General features: G+C 36.7%; 1 protein-coding gene across 3 annotated transcripts in view; it reads left to right on the forward strand.

The window, feature by feature from the left end:
• Positions 1-20334, forward strand: part of PTPRN2 (protein tyrosine phosphatase receptor type N2) — a 674941-nt gene that overhangs the window by 289621 nt on the left and 364986 nt on the right. For all 3 annotated transcript variants that reach the window (XM_075746622.1, XM_075746624.1, XM_075746623.1), the window contains exon 10: positions 5128-5214. In XM_075746622.1, coding sequence (XP_075602737.1) covers positions 5128-5214 — 87 coding nt within the window. The remainder of the gene's footprint in view (positions 1-5127; positions 5215-20334) is intronic.

Here is a 20334-nt window from a genome sequence, read left to right on the forward strand (position 1 = left end):
ATTGAGGGCAATGATAGGCCTCTTCCAGATGAAGACATATTCTGTTCCTTATTCATAATTCATTCAGCAATGGATATTCTCTCACTTATGTATAAAACCACTGAAGACAGTGGGATTGTATAGACAGATTTTAAAAAATGGCTAGCAAATTCTATACATTTTGTAGCAGTGACTGAGAAGAAAATCACTTAATGTGATTGTTCTAAGTTGTGACGACTTTCTGGAAACAGATTTTAGAAATTATTCCTCATCGCTGTATTTTTCTTGTAAACTGAGTAAGTGAAAAGTTAAATCTTTAATAGACAATAGCAGAGGAAGATTATAATCCAATGTTCTATTATTTAAATTACCTCTGTAATTTAAATGTAAGGATGTAATTTAAATGTAAGGATTGTTCCTTAAAATATTTCTGTTTTCGGCTCCCTCACTGTGAGGGATTTAGATATTGGAAGATACAGAATATTATTTTCACCAGGCAATCTAATTTTCCTGTATTCAATGTCCAGGACACTTTGTGGAAACATTTTAACAAACAATTACAGAAAGCTGGACACCCAAATCTGCTCCTGAGCATTTAAATGGATTACACTAATTTTCAGAAGTGCTCAGCAGTTTACATTAAAGTTAAGAGATATTTATTCCTGTACTTTCATTTCAAATTTATCTCTAAATGAAATAGCTTTATAGCTTAGATCTGCTTTTTGTTTTGTTTTGTTTTTTTATTTGTTTGTTTGTTTGAGGGTTTTTTGTTTGTTTGTTTGTTTGTTTTGTTAGACAAAACTCCTGATGAAGTTATAGGCAGCTGATTAGCTCATGATTATTTTAGCTCAGACAAGGAGGTATGGATTGGACTATTTATTTTTCACATGGTTAAAATAGATAGGGAAGCTTTCATGATTATGTCATGATGTTAAATCATGACATCAGAGTCTTGCACTGAACTGGGGAGTCATTTCATCTGAAGGGATACTGTAGTACTACCATATAACATTGGCTATTTTTAGCAGGGTTATAAGCTATATGCTCCAGGAGGTATAGCTAGTTTAGTGCAAAAGTGCCCTGAAAAATGAGATTAAACAAAAGCAGCAGTGAAATATTTTGCAGATGACACTCTGCCTGACTTTAAAACTATGTATATCTACATACACCTCAAAAGAAATATTTATATTTCATTCTCCATTTATTTTTTCATTGTCATTAACCTGTCAAAAAAAGTATATTCTACAAATAATATGAGATAGAGATTGGCATCTGAGTTAGACAGAGTTCTGCTACTGGTTCAGTACGGTCTGAATCCATCAACTGAAAAATAATATTTAGGCTAGCACTCACAGATAGAGATGGCTTTAGAAGATAATGCAATGGAAGAAAGTTACATGAATTTTCTATACCTTCTGACTCTCTTTTCATCTTCCAAGCTGTAGAGAACTGGGGCTTTAAACCTAAAAAGGACTCCAAAAGAATTATTTTAAACTATGAGATGTATCACATTTTGGTTTAGCTGCTATTATCCTATCTTAGCACAGTTAACTTGAAGGAAGATGCAAAAGAGAGATCTACTGAAAATGAAATGAGAGGAAGCCCAAAGTTAGCACTATCTCAGTATCTCAGCCGGCAACAGCTATGTCATCTGCAAAAAGGTGTTATGCCATCCAACAGTTTATTCTTCCTAAGACCAAATTCTAGATCAAAGGTGATCAGAAACCTTCAAGTTAATCAAAAAATGGAGTGGTAATATCAAGAAGGACTGTTAAAGACACTGCAGGAGTTATTAATTTTCTTTGGCAGAAGAAGGGTGAGCCAACCTTAAGAGAACCTGCAAAGCGTAAATAGCATCCATGGGTAGGCCTTTTGTTGCTCTTTTCCAGTACATGCTTTGTATCTCTGAGGCCTATATAAGTTTTGATTTCTCTTTTAAGGGTTCACCTTTACTGGTGTACTGAAATGTCTTATCCCAGGCTCCTGAAAGCACACTTGGGTTGGACCTGTGTTGTAGCATGTCTGGCAACCGAGGGGCCATAGCCCAGAGACTCACTCTGTGCTGTGCTGCTCCGAGTGAATTGGACCTAGCAAGAACTGTCACCAAAAAGGGACACCCCTTTCTCCTCCCCCACTGTAGGGAACTGAAATGACCATCTTGGCACTCAGATAAATTAATGAGAACCTTATCCCCACCCTTAGCTTTCCTCCAACTCTTTGGCTTTGATAAAATAGTTTCATCATCAGAGCTGTCTAAAGAGTCTTCTTTCTGCTGTTACAATTTCTGTCTGGAGTATTTCACTATTTGGTCCTTATCTGAACCACTATTTTTTGTCTCTTGTAATCTATGTAACACTTTCCTTTGAATTAATTCCGTAGTTGTTGAACCCTCACAATCAATAGATGAATCATATTCATTTAAAAAAAAACCCAAAAAACACACCATAATACAGAAACTTCTTCCCATGTAAGACTGAATCAAGCAAGCTGAAAACCAAGCATAGTATGTGAAAGATCGCAAACAGCGGCTGTTCCACGAGTACTGTGTGCTTGCATTGGGGATGTGTGGGAGGACCACGGGCAGGAGGATAGGTGATGTTTGCAAGTTGTCTTCTGGGAACAGTCCTTGTATAAACCTGAAATCAGATGGGTGATGTGTGTGTATGGTGCTGTTGCAGTGTAGGCTAGTTTGCTTAACACCGTGCTGGTGGGAACGGTGTACTCTCTCTGTGTAAACAAAGCTGAAGGCAATCGCTGTACAAGTACGAACCATGCAACGCTGAGCAACGCTACCGAAAAGCAAAGCAGAAACAGAGTGTGGGGAATGATGTTCTGGCGTTTTTAGAGAAAGGTTTTCAATATTCAACTCTCCTACAGTACAACCGTCACAGAACTGTAATAAACAGTACTAGTATGTATCAATGCTAAGAAGCTGGAAAACTTATATTGGAAAATATCGTGATATAACTTAATCATTCTTAATGTGAATCATCAGATGTGCTAGTGAGATCAATAATAGCGCTGGTACCAAAGGGCCCAGGGTCTGCAGCTTTCCTGTTTGTGAACCTGTGTGTTTTAGTTTGGTATCCGATGAGAGTTGCTAAGACCACTCCTGGATGCTCAGGCTTGCAAAAGAATGGTCTTTCAGACCATTTTCTCTCCCATTTTGTCTCCAGCATTCAAATGCTCTGATTACATCCCGCATTACTGTTCCTGCATTGGCTTGCAGCAGCATACCTTGTTTTTGAAGTTGGAGAATGCTTTTTCAGGGGAGGAGGGCTAAGCAGGGAGTAGGAGGTTGAGCTTTTACAAATGAGACTCCCTTGGTAAATAATGACACCAATGTACGCAGCAGACTTTGCCTGTGCCGCTGCATAGACTTGCTATTACAGTAAAAGCCCACTTGCTGACACCAATCATTTCCATAAAATTTAAGCCAACATCTTTGGGAGAAAAGATTTAATTAACACATAAGCCCCTGAGTCACTATGACAATCTGCTTTCATAGTGATGGGAATAATCACATTTCTACCCACTGTCAGTCCTTGAAATATAGGGATTTTATGAATAATCTATACTACATTTTTTTCCTTACAGAAACAATCAGATTCTTTTGTTACTTTCACACAAGAACATTTCTGTCTTAGACATCTAGAAAGCCCCTAAATTTATCTGGTGCCTTGAGGGGCTACCTCTGCTTGTGTGACAGGAGGTCTCCTGAGCATTTTGGGTTAGTAACGTGAAGGGAGGCTAGGCAATTCCATCCTAACTGAGATCCACATGAGACATCCCATTATTTAAATAGAGGTGCCTTTAGGGCAGCGTATGCAGAACCCAGTGCAATAAATAAATAAATAAATAATAAGCAAACAGTGTTCACTGCAGACAATAAATAAAATTGTGGCAATGATTACCATGATATAGAATTAGATTCAAAAACTTTCACTGTGAAGCAGAAATAATAAACTAGGTATAGAGCTTTGAAAAAATCTTTTTTTCCTCTTAGTCCAGCTGAAAAGATCATGTCTCACAGTACATACTTTTTTGACACCTCCTTCTTCTACTTGTTGTAAATCCTGAAGGAAAAAATACAGAACCTTTTTTCCCCTGGGTTAGTATCATCAAAGTTGTTGCTGATTTACCGTGGCATAAGTTAGATAAGTATCAAGCTTGTAAGGTTTAATTTTATGATCTTTGGGGCTTTAACAATGTTGAGAATAATTCTATAATCACAATTTAGACAGAGAATGTTGTATCTCTTGTTCTCACTGGACATTGCTATATCATTTCCTTATCTTTTTACTTCCTTAATACTTTTGTATTTGGTTCCGCAGTACTGAACAACAACTAAACAAGGTGTGATCTGTCCATTAGGGACAGAATGTTTTAAATGCATCTTTAGAGTTGTAATAACTGTAATAACCTGAAATTGTTGCAAATATAAATTTTGCATCTAGATAACTGCTTTTTTAAATTATTGCAGTCCTCTTGTGTTAGGCCTGATTGCAACCTGTTTTCTAAATTAAAAAATGTAAATGTGGCATTGACAAAGGTTAAAAAGATTTAAAGTGGGTTCTGTCAGCAGTGCATGCACACACCAAACTAAATCCTATGTATCTAATCAGTGTCCTCTGGATTGTGTGCCTTGCTCCATTGTTTACTCTCAAATCCATAATAATTTTGTATCCTTTCACTGGGAGAAGATTCATTTTAAAAACTAATGAATTTAAAAATATGCTTTTCCCTTGTCCATTTTATACTGTGCCTGCAATTTGACTTTCATTGTTTGTTTCCCTCCTTGTCTCGTCAATCCTTTTCTGTCTTTCTGTCCTTTTACTTTATTACATTTTTTATTGAGGACTGAGATGAACTGGTTGCTGCATCATGGGCCCATTACACTTCCTAACAATTCCATTTACACCTTATTGTTTGTCTTATTGCTGGAAAATTCAGGTGATTCATCATGCCTGAAGAAGCACCTGATCCCAATTCCCTTGATATCACGATCACTATGTGACAGGAATACAGTTAGTGGTGGCTTTCAGAGCCTAAGAGGCCAAAGTGATAACTCTTTTGGGACTTTTAGCCTCTCAAGTATTGATGAGTTCCATTTTCGTAATGCTCTGTTTTCTTGCTCCCTTTCAACAGCCCCCTGAGCGTGGAACAGGGCTTGGAGTTAATAAAGGAAGTGGCAGATCTCCTGAAGCTGCAGATGAGTGCCTTCGATGATGTCAAGTACGTACGTGGAATTTCCCCCTTTTTATTTTATTGGATTTCTCATTCTTTTTTGAATAGTTTGTCTTTCAAGGAAATATCGACTCTTTAATGCCAAAAGTAATGAAAGTGTGTGAGAGACAAAAAAGAATATCGTGATGATCTTTAAATGTCCCCTACACAGAGGAACAAATTATTTTGAAAGAATTATAAAGACACAAATTTTCCTATGCTTCCGTAGGGAAAAATAGTCTGTTCAGAGTGCTGTGAAAATATTACCAACCTTATTCAACAGTTTCTAGGTAAGGAAAGTCTTGTGAAGGGTCGTTATACCCAGCATTGCTGAGGGGGAAAATGACATCAGAGATGGATAAGAACTCGAGTCCCTGGCTTTGAGTCTGGCACGTGGCACACTAGGTCGTGCCGCTTGGTCAGCTACTCATTTAACAAGTCACAGGGAGTTCAGCTATGTTGAGCTACTGTTTTTCTTCATATGATTCATACTTATGAATGCCCTGCATGTTAATCTCCTGAACTAGGAGGTTATGAATTGCCATGTCCAGTAAAAATTTTTAGATCAGGGATTTTCTGAAATCATTTTGGTAGGAACATTTACTTCACAAAACTTAGTTCTTCCTTCGTAAAATGGAAAATAAAAATAGTTTGATAGAAAAGTAATGGAAAAGACGGGTCAGCTGTGGGAGGTTTTTGACAGCTTGCTGGAAAGAAGTCACATCTTGGCACACAGAAAATAGCTGATGTCTGGGTAGCATCCAGTTCCTGCCTATGTTTCAGAGGGTTTGGGGCTGCTTGTTTTGGCCCAGGAGTCAGGTTGCTGAAGTGCAACATCTTTCTCAGCCTCACTTGTGCTGCCATCAGCTTTGGTTTAACCTTCAGTTCCAGCGAATCTCATTCATTGTTTAATACTGTGTTTTAAGCCATAGTCTGAAGATGTTTCATCTTTAGTGGAAGTGTTTATTATTATTTGGAAAAAAAATTCTACCTTTTTTGGTACTGTATATGTAGGGAGAAATACATTACTGGTGAGAAAATCTTTTTAGAAATCTGACAAATACCAGGCATATTGGCTTTAGTTGTTCAGAAGGAAAATATTCCCATATTTTGTTTGCTAGAATAATTCTTTGTATTGCTGAAAGTATTTTTGCTTGTATTTTAGGAAATGTATTTTTTATAAAAAATGATTTTTGAAATTACAAAAAATGACAATATTATATGGTCTTCCTTGTAAAGAGAATTTGCAACCTTGACTTTGAATACTAGCAGATAAAGTCTGCTGCACATTTAAAGGCGTAATCCCATGGAACAATTTCTCTGCTGGAATCGACGGGTTCTGCTTCATTAATTTCATTCATTTACAGTACAAGAGCACTTTCACCTACTTTTCTAATTGTTAACATAAAGCTTTTTTGTTATTTTTTAATCATTTGATAAATCAAAACAACACTGCAATTGGCAGGTTCTAGATTCATTCTCTGATGAAAAATATCCCTCCAGTGATATAGCTAGCTATGAACAGCCTTTTCTTTTTTTGAATGTGTGACATTAGGGAAGCTGGTTATTTTGTGTCTATTAATATGCAGTCATACGGCTGTACCGAAAGTACTTGTATTATATGGTCAGGATTTTAAAAGCGTGTTTTGAATGATAGTAACTGCAAACAGGACCAAGCATTCTATCAGCACAAACATGGTGTTTGGCTTTTAAAAAGATCAAAAAATCTGTGAAAGATTATCCCAAATCTCAAGTTAGTGAAGAATTCATCCATAATAAATTTTCTTTACTCAAGAAAATGCGATGCTTTGACTCAGGTTAAACCCATGAAATGCTAAAGAAATGTGGAGCTGGCCAGTAGATATAGCAGTAGTAGAGGCTTTAGAGAAATGTCTCACCAAGCAAAGAATTAACACTTTTTGGATTTGTTCCTTTGTCATCACTGCACAGCCATCATTGGAAAACTGTATGAATTTGAAGGCTCAGGTTAGCTTCTGAGTGGCATCACGGAGAGGGGGTTCAGAAAAGACTTGATGTCGTGGTTATTCCTAATCCACTTCTGACATATCAAAGTGTGAGAATGAGACCTCTCAGGAAATATGCTTTTTACTTGGCCTAAGGCATCATGGGTGATTCAAATTATTTTATTTTACTGGCAACTAAAAGTAGTCTTTTTCTTAGGTATTCAGTTTTCTAAAAATTCTACTTTGAACTCTGACCTGAGTATTAGCTTGGTGTAAAATTCTCAATTCTCTCTTTTCCCTCCAAGAATGGTAAGAAAGTAATAATGCAGGCCTGAATTTTTTAGACCATTGCAAAGACTTCAGAGTAAAGACATGTTAAGGAGAATCACAGGGCTAATTTGAGAGTATAGACAAAGCCATCGCGTTCAACAGGAATAGTGTATGAAGAACTGAGGAGAGAGGGTGAGTTCTTCTAAAGTTCTTTAAATTCTCAATTAAGAGTTACTTGTCCTTTTCTTTGAAAAAAAATTAATTTTAAAGGTACTGCTTCACTAATACATTACTACCTTTAGTTAGTTTTGTCTACAAATATCTTTTATTCTTCCCTATATTTTTAGTTTTTTCCTGTGCTTTGGAGTTCAGTAAGTGAACAATTGCTTTTGCCATGGATTCCTACCGATTCTGGTGTTAGTTCTTATTTAGTTGATGCATGGTAGTAATCAGCTTATTTTATCTTTTCTTGTTCACAATCCTGCCAACTTTAAGCGATGGCCTGCAATTCATAGTATAGCCTCAGGCTTGGCTCCCAGAGCATTCAGTCCACTTCCGCAGTTGGTTCGTTGTCAAGTTTGCATTGACATAAACTTTACTCACCCTGTGAAACGGATGAGTGGGAATAGATTTGGGAAATTCATAATTAGAAATATTTAAGTGTTGAAGAAGAGATCCAACATGCTAGCTGTCACTTTTGGGTACAGCCTGAATCTTTATGGAAGTAATAGTTATGCTTAATATGTTTTGTTAATGGTTATGTAGCTGTCAAATAAATTCCATTATTTCTTATTACATCATTAGAGACCATTAAAAGGATATTAGCATGCTGATGTAATTATACAAGCAGACGTAAAATGACTATAGTTATGATTTTATAATCTAATTATGGGTGTCCAATGCCCCTGGTGATTGATTGTTGGACTGGTATCATGGATTGAAGTCAGATGGGTGGTAGTGTTAGGAGGGTTTCTATTTATTTAAAAAAAAAAAAAAATACCACTCTGAAATCTGCAACATTGACCTTCTTCATGTAATTACTGTTCTTCACACATTATAGAGTAAACTTACAAACACGAGAGACTATCAAGAAACATCCAAATATAATAAAAATGCTAAAATCTGTAAGCTAAACTGTAAGAGTAGTGGAAAGGACACTCAGAGTCTATAGGCAAAGCCATTGAATTAGAACATGCATGACTTATTTGGTTTCTGATGAGAATACGAATTATTTCTGAATTTTTATTTAATGTTCTCATACTTGGGGTGTTTACTGAGAACTTTGCTAAAGGGAGATTTTCAGCTCTAAGCTTAGCTGAATACCTTTGTATGGAAAGAAAACAGATTATTCTGATTTCATAGTATTTCAGACTGCATATCCTACCATTCTCAGCCTCCAGTTAAGAGTGAGATTTTTGGCTGAATATTACATTCCCTGATGGATGCTGCCATAGCACTGATTTTTTTCTTTTCCATCTTATTTCTCTCTTTAGCCTTATATGATTTTCCCTATTGCCACTGATGATCTTTTGCTCTAGGTGTCTCTTTTTTCCCCATTTTTTTCTACTGCTTTGGCTTCCTTCACCCGTTCATCTTAATGGCATCTTTGTCATTTTTGCCTTCTAGCATACCTAAACTCAGTACTCAAAAAAATATCCGTTCAGGAAACGTGATAACTTGACCAACAAGCATGCCCATTTCCATATCTAATTTTCCAGTGGAAAACCTGTAGCAGAGCACTCTATATTCGTTTCATAAAATGACATTAATCTCTATCTGCTGCTGTTGTTCTGAAGTGTAACAATAATTGCCTATATAAGCATATAATCTATATACATAATGTTGGGGATGAACAAGATACTTATGCTAAATTTCAAATGCTAATATAAATAGATTTTTTTCAAGTTGAAAAAGCTGATTCTGATTATCTAATATAATGTCCTGGATTGCAAAGCCATGAAACTTAACTAATATTCCCTTATCATGTATGGTTGGTTGCATCTATATCGTACATCCAAAGCAAAGTTAAAGACCACTTCACTGATCTTGCAGAGTTTAAAGTTAAAACTCCCAGGCCTTTGGCTGGTTCTTCACCTTTCACCTGACTGCTCTCCCTACCCACACAGAGACTAGAGGTGAATTCAGTGTTTTCCTTGAATAGTTTATTATATGAAAAATGAAAATTCAGGCTAACTGAAGGTATGTATGGAAACGGTATGGAGGCTTTAGCTGAAAACTACCTTTCAAAATTTGTAGAGGCCACAGCAGTGAGGTTTCACATTTTAAAAATAAAATACTATAATTTTTAAATTCAAAGTAATGGCTAGTTTCAAAATTTAACTAAGTTTAGCTTATAGGGAAAATGCTTTTATTTTGGTGATAAGAATAAAAAAAGATTGATTTTGGACTGAACTCAAGCCATTATTTTCTTTTTTTTTCTTTCTTTTTTCTTCTGACCAAAAATATCAATCTTTTGATAAAGACTAATTATGATATAGTCTTGAAATATTTCATCATATCTATGTATTTTTCCACAGCCTTATTCCATATGCAGGAAATAAAATGCTCAGCTAATGAGCAGCTCTTCAATACTTCATTTTATTCTCATTGTTCAATGTGTGGCTTCAGGATTTATTTATTGCACATTATTCAAATCCTGCTTTGAGGTCAGAAAATCCATTTCCTTTTGGTTTAGTTTGTTTTGTTTTGTTTTTTCTTGTGATTTCTCTTACACTATCAAAATGCTTGACTAACATGAATTGATATACTTAACTCACATGAGCTATGAGGTATTATTAGGACCATACGGAGCTGGAGTTATGCATGAAGAAATTAAAGTCAAAGCATTTGCTAATATGAGGTGTCCAGTCTGATGTCTCAGAGTAGCTTATTCAATCTCTTCTCTAAAGAACTTCACTTATTGAGACAGAGATCCCTGTGGCTTCAGTTACCATTCTGAGTGTTCAGCAGTCCCAGAAGCCAACTCTGAGTTTAGACAGTGCTACTTGGTCTGTAAAACAAATTGCCTGAAATCGCTTTGCTTCAAATGAACTGTGTCTGAATCCGAGGCAGAACTGGATGGCATCAGCAGAATTCAAAGTAACAACATTAACATTAGACATTAGAACCTTTAAATCTTCATAGTTCCATACCATATTTGTAACATACTTCCTGAAGTCTGATAAAAATGAAGTTGAGCCCCCTGGAAATATTGGTCTTCTGTACTAATTGACCACCATTTATCCTTGGATGTCAGAGATCCTATTGAAATAACACTTTGAAGAGAGAGACTGTGTATTTAGATACAAAGTAAATCAAGACTGATTTTTCCTATTATACTGTAGTATGTCTTCAGTGTCAACTATCTTTTTAACACATTTTTATGTAAACAATGATCTGACAAGAGCTTGAATTTGGAAGGTTTATCATGAGGACAGCTACAAGCACATTCTTGCCATACTTCAAATATCTGTTTCCAAGTAGAAAGAGGGGTTAGAGACACTTTCCACCTCCTTTTCAAAGAAAAGGCCTTAGACAACCAAAAAATATCTATCATTATCCTTGGTTTTAGGAAGGGCTGAAACGGTTGGGCTGGAATAAATACAATTTGAAAAGCCAGCCAACCATCCCAGCGAAAAGAACTTGAACTGAGGAAGATGTCTGAAAATCAAACCAAGTGGGGAAAGTTTGGAGAAGCTTTAAATGTGTTCAAATCGGAAGTGTTGGGCCGGCAGACTGATGAGTGGAGCTCCCAGCCTCACCTATTATCAACATGTGCATTGGCTGTAGTGTCCTAATCATGCTATATAGGTTTTATTCATTGTTTGTCATGTTATTTTTCTAACACCTGAAAAACTCAATCAGCCAGTTAATCATATTCAGTCATCCAGAACCTAAGCGCTAGAACAGTACTCGGTATTTTCACTTCATCATGCTGATGGATTATGACATGTGGTGTATGTATGCTCTAAATGTGAACATCTCAGGAAATTATTGGTAGCTTGAGAGGCAGGATAGTGTGAGGGAGGATTATTTAACCACTGAGCAGTAGTGGGGCAGGTAGCACAGTGTCTTGTAAGGTTTGTATCCTTTCATTCCTCCATTGTGATTAATCCTTTCTTCTGTTGTATGTTGAACACCTGTGGATTAATATTCTTGCCAAGTTTTTTCCTAGATTGGCAGATTCTGGATTCTGCCATCTATGCCATTTAGATTCACTGAACGGAATGTTTTAATATTGTGCTTATGAAAAAACATATAGTCCATCCTGCACTCCTTAAGGTGCTGTACTATAAACTAGCAATAGATTGATTTTTCATTTCCATTCCATTTATTGTCCAGAAATTAAGCAACATTTTTATTTCAATTTGAACTGTGCTATGCTTGGTCTCAATAAAAAGATATACCTTTCAAAAAAGTTTAGCAATATTTGTCATCTGTTGTTTGATTTTAAATAGCAAACCAACAGAATAAACCTATTTGGCATAATCTTGTTTAAAATGTTATAAAAGCATAACTCAGAAATAATGGAACCACTTTTATTCAAACTTGACTTCTTCCACAGATTTAATGAGCCTGGAAAACAAATTGTCTGAAAAATGTACTGCTGTAACTCATTGCATGCAGGCTTTTATAAGAAATTACATTGTGTTTTCTGGTACATATTGTTTTATTTGACAACTAATTTATAATATAAAGATACATCAATTTTTAAAGGAATGAGGATAAGGAAACAAAAATAAGGTGGAAGTTTCAACTATGCATTCCTTTACTGAAAAATGAGTGATTTCTCAACCTCAGCATTACATTAGTCTTGTGGCTTTTTCCCCTAAGGAATAATATATTTTGTGTGCTTTTCTTTAATAAATGTGCATATAACCAAGATCATTTTGCCTTCTCCACTGTAACTTTCCTGCTAGAAAAATATAAAAATACATTCAAATAACAAGAAGGATTTTGGCCTGCAGCATTTTATGAATTCTAGGTGACAAAACAGAAAGACCATAAAAATCTAGGGAGACTCTTATAAATAAAAACATACAAAGTTTGGCTTTCCATTTCATCTCATTAAATCAGAGGATTTGCACTTTTGAAATCAAAAGCAGAGTGAAATCCAGTGTTATAGGTACATTTCCATGTACTCATAGGTCCCTACTCAAGAGAAGGTTCTTATAGATAAGTGAGCTTCTGAAGTTTATCTATCTTAACTTCATATTTCTCTACTACTCATCCCTCTGTATGACTGAGAATGCTATCATATTCCTTTTTTAATAAAAGTAAAGTTCATAACGTTATAGGGTAGGCAGGATGTACTCTTTTGTTTCAAGCAAGTCACTGAATATGTGCCATTGCATTTAATTTATATAACATTTCACATATTATTAAACAGGTAATCATTTCCTTTCTACAGATGGGTAAATTGAAACTTGAGAGAGTTTGCTTGATTTTCCCTAAGACGGTACAGAACTTGGTGACAGATAGGAGAATAGAAACAGAACTGTGATTCTCACTCTTGAACTGAAGCTTAGTCCACAATTAGAGTCACAGAATCACAAAACACCAGGTTGGAAGGGACCTCAAGGATCATCTGGTCCAACCTTTCTTGGCAAAAGCTCCGTCTGGACAAAAGCTCAGTCTAGACAAGATGGCCCAGCACCCCGTCCAGCTGAATCTTTAAAGTGTCCAGTGTTGGGGAACCCACCACTTCCCTGGGGAGATTATTCCAACTGCTGATTGTTCTCATTGTGGAAAAGTTTCCTCTAGAGTCCAGTCAGAATATCCCCAGGAGTAACTTGCACCCGTTACCCCTCGTCTTTTCCATGTGACTCCTTGTAAAAAGGGAGTCTCCATCTTCTTTGTAGCCTCTCTTTAAGTACTAGAACATGGTGATGAGGTCTCCCCTAAGCCTTCTTTTCTCAAGGCTGACCAAACCCGATTCTCTCAGCCTTTCCTCATATGACAGGCTTCCCAGTCCTTGGATCAGCCTGGTGGCCCTTCTCTGGACCCTCTCCAGCCTAATAATAATAACTAATATTAGAAATAGAAAAACATTATCATATAGAGATTTCTTTAAAAGAGCAGTGCCTTATAAGAAATATACAAAATTAATCTTATGTCTATGTTTTTCTTGATCCTCCTGTCCTTGACCACCTAGTTCTCCCATGTACACAGACACACACTTTTTTCCTCTCTGTCGCCTGGATCGATGGTTGGATTGCATGAATATTACAGACCTCCAACCGAGCTGAAAAAACTAAATAATTCTTCTGCACATTTTTTTTACATCCTAACGAGTAAGTATTGCATATCCAGGCCTATGAGCTGCACCACGACCTGCCTGTGGAAAGGCAGTCAGAGCAAATATACATCTGTAGGTGTGACCAAAAGAGCTCAATAAATTCCACTTGCAATGCCTTCTTTGCAAAGAAGATGTCTCTGCCTCACAGCTGGCAGTGGAAGCTCAAGAACAAATCTCCTAGCTGGTCTCTCAGAGCTAAAGGAGAAGCAAACGGGTTCTTAAGAGGGTAAGCAGGAGGGCTCTGGTTGTAGCACTCTAAGCTTTGTAGCTTTTTGAATTGAGGATGTAGCAAAGTTTGGGGTTTTTGGTCTTTGGTTGTGCTGCCTAATCCTCATCAAAGAAATTTGTGTCCTATCTGGCTCCTATCAAAGCTATGAGCATGCTGAACCTTTACCTCTGCAAAAGTCCTAACACATGAGTCATGCTCTTCATTAATTATTAAAAGTCAGGTGTGCAAACTGAGCGTAAGGTGACTATCATTCCAGTAGACAATTTTTACATGTGATTCTATTAACAACACAGGTGTGCAGAGAGTAAGGAGACCTGCAGTCAGTAAAATGCGTTGAATGCTTACAGGCTAAAAATTTAAACTGTCTGCTGTTTGTGTACCAGGCAGACTACTAAAAGGTATAAAGAAGAAGAAGGGAAATATAAATAGAATAGAATTTACTTTTTTAAAATGTAAAACTTTTTTATGCTTTAGCTTAATCTTTGCGGAGTGAAAGAAAAAAATTACTGTATGTTTAAGCAGCATTTTGAGACCATTTTCCCACTCTCTCAGCGTCCAAACACTTTTGCTGTAAAAAATTATAGCACTTGTATGGCTTGTTCTTTTAAATACTGTAATTAAGAACCTTATTTGCATGGCAGGCAAAGCTGGCAACTTTCATGTACTCAGCGTGGTGAAAATGTCAAGTTTCATGGCTTGTGACAGATTAATAGAAAAATTATTTTTAAACTCTGCAAATTATTCATAGATATTGAGTAATCATCAGAAGTTGCATTTTGTGAAGAATAAAAATAGGACAAACTGAGTGTAGCATCAATCTCTAAATTGAGCGCTGTCTGTTTTTTAAATCATTTAAATTGTAGGCTTAGAAAAATAATCTTCACCTGAGACGAAGCGAGTTGTAAAATCTGTAAAATACTCTTTCATCGTCTTTTGCACTGTAAATTAGTATCAGTGTACTTAGCACAATCTTGATGCATATAGATTAAATGATTAATATAAAATTAATGATAAATGTAAAATAATTAAAAGTCCATCATTTGGTTTTGGTTGGTATCAGGGATCCACCAAACATGGACTCCTGTTGTTGGAAAACATCCCTTTTGCAGCAGTCATCCCTTTTCTGTGACTTTTGAAATTATTCTAATGACAGTAGCGCGTCAGAATACACTTTGTTATTTGGACACCTTGTAGTGCCCTCTGCTCTTCCCCTGAAAGGATGCTCCATGAAGGCACTCCATAGCCCTGATCATTTCAGGGGGAGAAAAGAGGGCAGTACACGGTGTCCAGATAATTACCTGATTTATGAAGGCTGTAGATGTCGCTTGCAGAGGTAGTTCTGAGCTGCCACCATCAAATGCAGACCTAAGTTTTGTTTCCATGTAGTTACATTTGGAAGATGTGATTGGTCTGAAACTCTCAATCTATCTAATCTTTGCGGTCTATCTGTTACACCTCACCCGGCTGCATGGTGTAAACCACTCTAATGAAATGCAAGTGGTGATAGAAAATCGGCCACTAACTGGTGAGCACTGCAATTAATGTCTTTCCCGTAGCACGGAGTTTGCTTTTTCATCCTTAGTACTTGGTCATTGTCAGGCATAAGGCGTGACGTTAGTACAACAAATCTTTAACTTTCTGTGCTAGCTATATGTTTAGTGCAGGAGCACATTTCTGTAGGCAAGGTTGCAAACAGTTCATGCATAGTGTGAATAAAGGACATAACTATGAATAGATGATGTATTTTCAGCTGTATTGCAGCATGTTGTGGAACACTGTCAATCTGCAGTTTAAAGCGCAGGTTAAGAGTTTCCAGAAAAGGGCTCAAGAAGCTCAATTTGCTAAATCAGAAAAAGATTTTTTCATTGATCACTGGCTGTAAGGACATATATGTCAATAGAAATGTGAGAATACATACAGCTATACATTGACATTTGTTCAGTTCAGGTGCAAAATGAAGGAAATCTTTGAACAGTAAAGTTATTAAAGAGTGAAAGATATGTGCCTTTTTAGTATTAAGTCTGGGTGATGATCAATATTCTCTAGTCCACAGTTCAGGGAAGTTATTTTGTAGTAGGTCAGCACAATACCTCCTTCTCAGATTTCCTCAGTCTCTGAAGTTTAGTCAGCTACCTGCTTATGTAATAGAAATACAGTATGGCGCAATGCTTTGCAAAATAAATTTTGATCTACATTTTAGGTCAAAAATGTTGGTGAAACCTGAATCAAGTGGTCAATGGATTTACAGCTGGTCTGAGTACCAAAAGGAGAACAAAATAGCCAGTGTACACTTAATCCATTTATGTATTATCCGACAATAGCCAGCTGCAATTTTCTGCCTTTGCTCTGTAAATCATGTCATATAAACATACTGTATTACAAAAATGCCTCTTTTAATCATGTGCTTTTTCCCATTGATTTGATTTGACATAAGTATGTTTATATACCTATATACATATAATATATAACACATTTACAGCAGTATAAGCATTTTAATTTTTCCAGAATCGAGAAGGAGAGTGCAATTCAGTGCAATATAAACAATGGACATAAGCTTCAAATTCCTAAACACAGTAAGCACAGAAATGTGTACACATTGCAAGTCATTAGTTCAAGCCCACCAAACACTTCCTGAGACAATTACCTTCGCTGCTATAAAATTTACTTTGCACAATCCTCTGGAGCGTTACTAATTGCTTTTCTTAACCTCCAGAGATTAAAGGATTTTGAAATGAACATATAGACAAGTAGTGACTCTAATTTCAAATCTAAGCTTTATTAAGGCAAGCTCTGTTTTACGAAATAGGGTCGTTAAGAGAATGTTTAATGTTGGAAATATCCAATCCTAATCTCCTCATCTTCCTCCAATCCTGAGAAATTGCACTCTGCCTGTATTTTTTTAAAAATACAGGGCGACCTCAACTCATTTCCATCTGGCATCAGCTCTATGTCTCATCTTCGAGCATACACATAACCATGTTGGCACTTGTTTCTCAAATCCTTTTCCACTAGGGGGTATGATAGACTGTGACTGTATTCACAGTAAACCTGTATGATATTGTAATACTAAAGTATACACACAGGAGGGAGAAGAACAGGCATGCAAAGCTTGGTGCATAATTTATGGAGATTTAAATCCTGTCATTCATAAATATAATTATAACCTACGGCTTGAAAGTGATATGGACCTTGCCATATTGATCATGCTCCAGCTCTGTTTATTCAGATCATTCATTTGTTGACAGGCAAAATATAATAAGAATGTTGTTAGTCAGTAAAACAATTAATGAAAGGAAATACTTCTATTTTACACAAAGAATATTGTTTGTTTCTGTGCATGTTGTGCACCCTCCCACCTTCAGATGGGAAATATAAACCCAAGGGGAGGGGATATTATTAAATCAGCAATCAACCTTCAAGTCATTTTGGTATAAACACTGTAATTATTTCATCTCTAGTAAACAGAATATAAGACAACAGCACATAAGGGTGACAATTTGCAATATGCTTTGAATGTCTTTGTTAAAAAAAACCCTATTATGGCTGAAGGCAACGTTACTGAAATTAAAAAAAAAAGCAGAAGTTGTGACAGCCAACAGAGGGGGTAATTAGTCAGTAAATTTCAAGTAATAAATTTAGCAGGTCATTGCAACAGACATTGCAGTTTGCGTGGGGAGAAGTCACTGTTTATTAGCCTTGAAGCCAGACCTGCTTACCTTGATTCAAAAAAAAAAATCACAACAAAGCATTAGAAAAAAAAGATAAGTGTGATTATAATAGTACAGTCCAGATGCCTTCTAAAACTCACAATCTTCTCTTATTGAGGTGGGCATAAGTTCACTTAAGTCAGGAGAGTCAACCACAAATTTACATAGGTGGAATTGTAGTAGCATAGAGTTTAGGGGGAAAAAATAAACAAAAAAAATCTGAAATAAAATATTGTCTTTCTAGGTTAAAAGTGCTGCAACCTAACATTTTTAATCTCGGTTGCAGCAGATGCGTGTCTTAGATGTAGTTTACGTTTCAGCCTGGGCATTGTGGTTTACGTTTCTGATGGCTTTTACCTACGCGGCTGGCTGAGTGCTGGTGTGAGGCAACCTGCCAGTCAGGGGGGATGCCTCGGCTAGCCGGCAGCCCCCTCCCCGGTCTGTGGGAACGGCTTGTTTGCAATTCATCAGGTCATAAACAATCGTGTGCACTTCAGCGAGCCTCCATATTTAGAGTGATGTAAAGACAATTGCCATTAATATTAGCTAGGCTTCCGAGGGTTTGACAGCCACACACAAAAAAGCAGTCTCATCTATCTAATACAAAGTTCCCGGTTAGGAAGTACCAGGGGTGCGTTTTATACATCTTAGAACCTTTTCTCAGGCTACTTGCCCTCTTGTTAAAAAGTCTTTTAAAAAATATTTTTGCAGTCAGATAATTACTGGTTTTGTTTAAATGTTCTCGTCCAACACATAATGAACAGCGAGGAATTCCCCAAAGGGCATCTATTGTTATTGAAATGTTTATTTATTGAGTGCTTTTGCCAGAAGCCCCCCATGAGAAAAATCTCATTTTATGAGCTCCTGAAGCAGTCAGTTCCCAAAACATCGACCAGAAATGCAATTTTGACCAAGTAATCTCAAGGTCTTTTGTTTGCTTTTAAATAAACAGCAGAATACCAATGTGCAAAAAGTTGTGACGAGAGCTGCTTTATTTTCTGTATTTTGTAGATATTCCTAGTGAAGCTGTGCTTATGTGGTGCTCAGGTGATTCCTTAACGTTCAAGCATTCAATTGCTACAGTAGAGAAAAACAATATCTCACACAGCAATATATGAGTGGATGTTTTAAATTATTCTGAGATTTCTTCTTTCCTGCAAAAGAATGGTGTTAACCCAATGTCATCCCACTTACATAAGGAATTTTTTTTCCCCACCCTGTTTTTTCCTCTTTATTTCCCTACATTTTCTCTTCAGCCGTGAGGAGAAGTGACAGGGGTTGTGGCAATGCGTACGTGGGCACGACTCGGATCCTGTCGTGTTCCTGGATTATCCAGGTGGAGTCACTAGAGAATAGTGCGATGGTCCCCGCCAGGCTCACTCCTCTGAAATCCCTGCCTCTCACTGCCTGGGCTGGATCACTGAAATGATCCAGTTTTAATTTCAATGATTTTAATGACGCCATGAAGCACCTAGCTGCAGTGAGTGGGGCAGGAGGACAGCTGAGGGAGCAGTGAGCTCTGGGCCAGAGACAGAAGCAGAAAACACATCCAAGGGAAGGAGGGGAGGAAATTTTCTATGTCTTTGCTGATAAAGGTGAAGCGTAACTACACTGTACTTGAAAGTTTGCGTTGGTTCCAGGTTCTCAGCTATAATGGAATATACAGTATAGATTTGGGGGTAATATCTAAAGCTGTTTTTTCACCCTGTCCTTGTCACGGTACAGCTGTGTACTGGGTTGGTGCCTGCTCGTATTTAAAGCAGCCTGCTAATTACACTGTAAATGTCTGAGCAGCCAGAGAAGAATCATCATTTCTCTTAGGCTGGTGTTGCAGAAGGAAGGACAGTGTAACATTAGTTCTACTCAGCGTATGGTATCATGAAACTCCCAGGTGCCTTTTGCAGTTGATTATCTCAGTGTTAGTGACAGAATCGGCGAATGGCCTGAATTTTTGTAAAGGAATTATCTCAAATAAAATATACTTTGCAATTGTTGAGTATTATAACCTAAAATATTATTTAAATTATGCTGATAAATGCTTTATAATTACCTAACATTATTAAAAGACATTTCTTGCTCATTAATGAGTTGACATTGGGAGTTTCCTATAGCAATAAAATCTCTCTGCTTTCGTTTTCTTGACCCCCCTCCTCCAAAGAGTATTTAGAGAAAAATGATTGATTAATCACAGTTCCTATTAACTCCAGAATAAAATGTGAACAGTGCATGCTTTGCTAGTAAAAGACTGAAAGGACATTTCTTAGTCTTAGTCTGATTCCCTTTGTGACCTCAAAGCAAAGTCTTATGGTTAGTAATATTTTTTTTCTTCCTGAAATAGAAAAAAGTTTAAAGGTATTTCTGTCTAGGATATATGTGATGCAATTAAGAACACTTCATTAAGTGCTCTCCGTTGTATGAATGCAAAATATTAACATGTTAGTAAAAGAATAATTTAATGCTTCATTTCAAGCCCTGCAACAAAAAATATTTTTCAAGTTATTTCTTTTATGCGGCAATTTTCCAGACTTCATTCTCTCCTAAGCCACAGCTATAGGAGGTCAAAGCATGTTACATGTATGGTTCCACCCAATGTACTTCACTCTTTAAGCAGAGGTGTTATTCAAAGTATAAAAGTCATTCTTTTCACTGATTATATGAATA

The sequence above is a fragment of the Balearica regulorum genome, chromosome 2 (assembly GCF_011004875.1).
Source record: "Balearica regulorum gibbericeps isolate bBalReg1 chromosome 2, bBalReg1.pri, whole genome shotgun sequence".
In the NCBI taxonomy this organism is placed as follows: Eukaryota; Metazoa; Chordata; class Aves; order Gruiformes; family Gruidae; genus Balearica; species Balearica regulorum.